The sequence below is a fragment of the Rhinatrema bivittatum genome, chromosome 14 (assembly GCF_901001135.1).
Source record: "Rhinatrema bivittatum chromosome 14, aRhiBiv1.1, whole genome shotgun sequence".
Lineage (NCBI taxonomy): Eukaryota > Metazoa > Chordata > Amphibia > Gymnophiona > Rhinatrematidae > Rhinatrema > Rhinatrema bivittatum.
Genome location: NC_042628.1, coordinates 21,921,857 through 21,927,856, shown reverse-complemented (window position 1 = coordinate 21,927,856; position 6,000 = coordinate 21,921,857). Strand labels below are relative to the sequence as shown.

At 40.3% G+C, this 6,000-nt stretch overlaps 1 protein-coding gene across 4 annotated transcripts in view; it reads left to right on the top strand.

Annotated features, from left to right (window-relative positions):
* Positions 1–1,876: 1,876 nt before the first annotated feature.
* Positions 1,877–6,000, top strand: part of GSPT1 (G1 to S phase transition 1) — a 63,922-nt gene continuing 59,798 nt past the window's right edge. For 2 of the 4 annotated variants that reach the window (XM_029576397.1, XM_029576396.1), the window contains exon 1: positions 1,877–2,058. Coding sequence is in view for 2 of the 4 variants with exons in the window: in XM_029576395.1 (XP_029432255.1) it covers positions 2,300–2,486 (187 nt within the window). In the remaining 2 variants the exon portion in view is untranslated. The other 2 variants (XM_029576395.1, XM_029576394.1) reach the window with 1 other exon arrangement.

The window sequence follows — 6,000 nt, the reverse complement described above, 5'->3', positions numbered from 1 at the left end:
TTTGCGATAGATTGTTATCCCTCACTAATATATATACTAGATGTAAAGCCTATGTTCTTACTCCCTGTTCCTCTATTCTATCTTAATTTTAACCTGTTGCTATATTATTGCTGTTCATAATACAGATCATATTTCTAAGCTGTTCTTAATATAGTTCTTAGTTCTCTGTAAAGCCTGTTTGCTATATTTTAGTTTTATGTAAACCGATGTGATGTTCCCCTACTAATGTCGGTATATAAAAATTTTCAAATAAATAAATATGACTGTATTGCTTCAGCTAAGTATTTTCTGTCTTGGAGATGGGTTTATTTTTTGGAATATGAGTATTTTTGAGTGATCAAATTTTTGTAATATAATTTTAATGTTATTAGTAAATACATGAGGATTGCCCAATTTCCTCTTTGGAGTAAGACCAGAAGATGAACGAAATTTTAGCGCACATGTTATCTGACACCGTTTATAGCCCATTGCGTGGCAAAAGATGGTAGATTGCATTTTAGTGCTTGTATATGATCGGATGCTGTGTTTACAAGGTTTTGATAATAATTAATATTCCTATTGTTCATCAGTTATAAATGATAGAACGAGGTGTTTTGAACCTGTTAGTTGTTTTTTGTGATTATCATTGAGGTTCTTGCTCTGTCAGTGCTTGGATTTTCCATGGGTCTATCTCTTACATCTTCCTCAGTGATTAATGAAGCAAAGAATTAATTTAGTCTTTCTGCTATTGCTTTGTCATCCTTTTTGCTCCTTGAATATCTAATGGTCCAACTGTTTCCCTCTCAGGCTTTTTACCTCGAGTGTACCTGAAAAAGATTTTATTATAGGTTTTTGCTTTCACGGGAAGCTTCTTTTCAAATTCTCTCTTTGCCTTCCTTATCAATGCTTTGCATTTGCCTTGCCAGTGCTTATGCTGTTTCCTGTTTTCTTCATTTGGATCCCTTTTCCATTTATTGAAAGATGTTCTTTTACATATTATAGCCTCTCTCACCTTTCAACCATGCCAGTAATCATTTAGTCTTCATTCCACCTTTTCTAATGCGTGCAATTCATCTGTTTTGGACTTCCAGGATGGTATTTTAAACAACATCTATGCCAGAGCTAAACTCTTAACCTTTGCAGTTGCTCCTTTCAGTTTTCTCCTAACCTCCTTTTATCATAGTCACCTTTTTGAAAGTTAAATGTTGTTGTAGTAGATTTCTTTTTTTGTGCTCCCTCCAGTTATTAGGTCAAATTTGATAACGTTGTGATCACTATTGCCAAGTGGCTCCAGCACTGTTACCTCTCATACCAAATCCTGTGTTCCACTAAGGTCTAGGTCTAAAATAGTCTAAATATATCTGGAGCAAGGATGCTGTCTTCACCTGAAGCTTCTGCACTGCCATTATGAATCCTGTTACTGCCTGAGATTAAGTGTGAGCACCTTTTAATCCTGGGCAATAAGCAAACAGTATGGGTTTGTCTCGTTTTATTTTTTTCGTACTTAAATAACTGGTCAGGATACTGAAGTTTGGTTTTAGAGTGACCTTATACAAGAAGTCCACCTTGTGAAGGTACTCAACAAGATACCGATAGAAAATTGTATTCTATTTAACTAGCCTCTACTTTTCAGGTCCTCATTTCTATGATCGGGGGAAATAAAGTTGCAAGTATAGAGGAGGTGGTAGAGCAGTCATGAACTGTTTCCGGAGGAGGCTGTTGGGACTTGCAGTTTTTGAGGTCGGGCTGGGAGAGAGGATCTCCCTTTTTCCGCCATAGTACCTGCCCGCTGCCGAAAGAGGAAAGTATGGACTACATTTCCCAGCTCAATTTCGCAGAACTCGCCTTGGGTTGGCGGGGGGGTCGGGGGGAAAGCCTCTCGCCTTCGCAGTGCTCTCCGGGAGTCATAGTCTTTCGGGAGCCAGTGCGTCAGTCTGCAGCCAAGTGTTGCGTAGAGCAAGAAAACTACTAGCGTCGCGAGTGAGGGGGTTGCTTGAAACGGTCGGAGCCGAAGTGCGCAGGGGACGTCGCTTACGTCGCGGCAACACACGAGGAGTCGTTGAGCGAGTGCTGAGTCGGGTTTGTAGCTGCCTCTTGCGGGCTCCTTAACGCCTTCGCCGGCTCTTTTGTCGCCCCGGCCGCGCGCTGGCCCTCGCCGCTCGCGCCTCCGCCTCAGAACTTTAGCTTTTAAAATATCCCCCTTAGAACTTTTATTGTCCCCTTCCCACCCTCTCCCCCCCCCCCCTCTCCCCAACCCACCCATCACCACCACCACCACCCTGAAGGAAGGGAGAGCGAGGTTAAAATAAAACACCCGGAAATGGACCCAAGTGACTCGGCGCCGGATTCGTGGGAACAGGCAGACATTGACGCCCCAGAGGCCCAGCTCAACTCGGCTTTCACCAAGCTGAACGTCAACGCCAAGCCGTTCGTCCCCAATGTCCACGCCGCGGAGTTCGTCCCTTCCTTCCTGAGGCCCTCGGCCGCCTCCGACGAGCTGCAAGACGGTAACGTCGAGCCGCGGGAGCCTAGAACGCGACAGTAACGTGGAGGGATGGAGGCCCCGTGTTGCGCAGGCTGGAACCGGGTCGGGGCTTGGTGAACTGCTGGAGAGGAGCACAGGGGCAGGGTGTAGGATGGTGCCGCTGGCAGGCTGGCCCGGTCTCCTGCTCAAACACACCGATCTCTTGCTGCGTTAGATGTGTATATATGTGTGTGTGTGTGTCTGTATATATATATATATATATATATCTATCATTTCTTTCAGGCATGTTGGTAGCTAGTAACTCCGGTACTGGACAGCCTGTTGTGCACATTAGACAGGACACTTGAAATCTTTATGCTTTTGTTTTTCAGGCAGGTGTATTCTGCACTGTGTGATAGTTCAGGGTGATTCAACGATTTCTATCCTGACACGTGTAAATGGTTTGAAATCATTACTGGGACGAGTCTCGGGCAAGATCGTCAAACCATTAAGTGATTCCCCCCCCCACTTCTTCCCTAGTCTTTTTAGCCTCATTTGTTTTTAAATTTAATAGCCACACACAAAGTAACTCGTCTGATATTTTGAGGTGAACTAGACAGGCGAATTCTATTTTTGTTTGATATAAGTAGACAGTGGTAAGGAATAGGTTTTGCCATCTGAATTTGTAGGCCAGATAACTGGTTTTACAGCCATTGTGAGATCTAAAAATGAGGGTGTCAAACTAATACAACCTAGTATATAGATAGTCATGAGCTTATGCTCTCCCTGCACTGACATGAAAAGCACCAAACTAACACAAAAAATATTATAAACATGAATATGTTTTTAAAATAATTTTGTTTTGATCTAATTTGTATGGGAGGAGGGATGATTGCCATATGCCCCCAGTCAGAAGTGCCCAAACAGAATTTAAAAGGGAAACAAAGGCCCCTGTTGGAAAAGACCATTTAATTTTCTTAAAATATTTAAAGCAATTCTGAAATATCTAGTACTTTTTTCTTAGAAAAACAAATCTTAGTAGCTGAAAATTACTGAACTTTCACTTTTTTTGGTTGTTACCCAAGCCACCTGTTGGCATCCCTAAAATCATACAACTGATGCTTGGAACATGCTGCTGTGGCTGATTAAAATTAAGAATCATTGTGATAGTCCAGACCAGTTGACAGCTACCATGTTGCACTGGTAGTTTCCCATCTAAAATGAAATCTATTAAATCAGTCAGCTACAAGACATATTCCTTACTTTCATAGGAGGTTCACAAGCATGGTTTGCAAATAGGTTTGTTACTCAGAGAATAAGACCTAGCTAAATTAATTTAGTTCTAAGACAGATGTATGCATGATGAATACTCCTTGTGGGTTGCCTGAAAATGAGGCTTGTGTGTGATTCTGTTTATGAAAGATCAGGCTTTAGGGCAGATGAGGATGGACCTGTTGAATAGTATTTTGGTTACATTTTGGATAGGCTTTCTAGACTCAATCAAGATTGTTAAATGTTTGAATTTACCTGCAAGTATAAATATAATTAGTTGTCAGATGTTTGTCAGGGGATTTATATATGAGCTCCTGTTGAAATTCTTATAGGGCAGTACATAAATGGAAATAACCCAATGAATCGCAAGTGAGTGAAAAGTAAATACTGATCCTTCAACCAATCAGATTATTTTGTAATGTTAAGGTTCAGAGTACAGTTTCTCATCCTGTTTCTTCTTTCTCAGGTCACCACATTTTACTGTTGGTTTTGAATGTCATATCTTTGGAGTTTGTTTCCTGAAAACCGGCCACAATTTATTTTAACTTTTATTTTTATTCTGGCATTCCATTATGTTAGTGCAAGAAAGAGAACACAAAGTACATTATGTCCCTGCAAGTATCATTGTGTAACTTTGTTCTGCCCAGTCTTTTGATTTAGTTTTTGCCATGCTCTCTTTTTAAGAATATATTAAAAGCTTTAAAGGGTCACAAAAGAAATATTGCATTACATATGTTAGCTAGTATCTAAAAACAATACTATGTTTTTTTTTCATTTCTTAGTGAAATATAAGATAAGGATTCAATTTGGTCATGTCAGTTTCAGCTGATTTTTAATTGGGCATTTAGTATAGTGCATTTCTTTCTGTCCTCACCTTATCTGGTTTCTTGCCTACCATCCATTCTGATTAGTACCATTATTCATGACCAGCAGTGTTTTGTTCCGTACACCTTTTAGCATATAGGTGTAGTATGTGCTACTCTAGCATATAGGTATTATAGTGCTACAGTTGTGACTAAGTGCTGAATACAACTCAGTGTTTTTCAAGTTGTGGTTTTTAACTGACAAGTATGTGTTGCTGTGAAAACTGTTCTTGATTTAGCCATGCTCACCTCTTCTACTACATTCCTATCCATACCCCCCCCCCCCCCCCCATTCCTTATTTCACTAGGAGCTGTCTCTTGTTTTTAAAGCACTCTGGAATCCTAGTCCAGCTGATCAGAAGAGCAGGAACCTCATGTCCCTTGCCCTGTCCAGCCAGTTGGCGCTTCATAGAGCTGCACTTCAACCCTAATTCTGTTAACTGAATAAAAACCAGGGTTTTTTTTCCAGCCATTAGTTTATTTCTGCTCTTTTTGTTTCCAGTATTTAAGAACACTTGCATTGAGTTCTAGTTGGACCTTTGGTCTTGAGAGCCATAAATGTGCATAGACTTTGGTTTAGTGATTTCCCCTTCTCCTATATTTTTGTACCTTTCACCTCTGATGGCAGGCTGTGTGACACAGGTTCCTTTGCTGAAGGCTGGAGAAAAAATCTCTCCCTTCAGCACTCTTCTTGCATCAGCAGGGCTAGTTCCTACCCTCTGCTGGATCCCAATCAGTTTTCTTTTTTTTTTTTTACCTCAAGTTCAGATTAGAATCCCCTTTTACAGTCAGTTTGAAAGACAGACTACTCTTTTTCATCAGTATGTTTCTGACTTTAATGATTCTTTGTTGGTCCAGAGACAAACTTCCCTTCATTTTTGTTCCTAGAACACACAAGTTTGACCTGATGGTTCTGTTTCCCATTCTCAAATTCAAATTTCCCCTCTAATAGGCCCTGCTTCTAACTCGAGCAAGTGTGACTGCTCCTTGGAAGGTTAGTTAAATATTACAGTAATGCTTAGTGAGAGGAAAAAGCACCTGTATATGCTTTTGGGTAGAAACTTCTATACAAGATCTTTTGGCAGTGTATTAAAGCTTTCCATTAGGTCAACTACCCTTGAGCAGTGGGAAGATTTCAGTGAAAATGTACTCAAAGGAAGAGCTAGTAGCACTTTTGGGTTCTGCTTGTGAAAGTTTAAGATGTACACTTCTAATATATAGCTTGTTTAACATAGATAAGCACTTGGATATCAAATAATCTCTTTACCTTTCTTCTGTTTTTTTATTTTTAATTTAATTTTTATTTTTTATATTTTTGTGACTGGTCAGCTACTTCAAAACGGATTACATTCAAGTATGTCAGCATTTCCCTGTTCCCAGTGGGCTTGCAATCTAAGGGCCTGATTTACAATGTCTATTGGG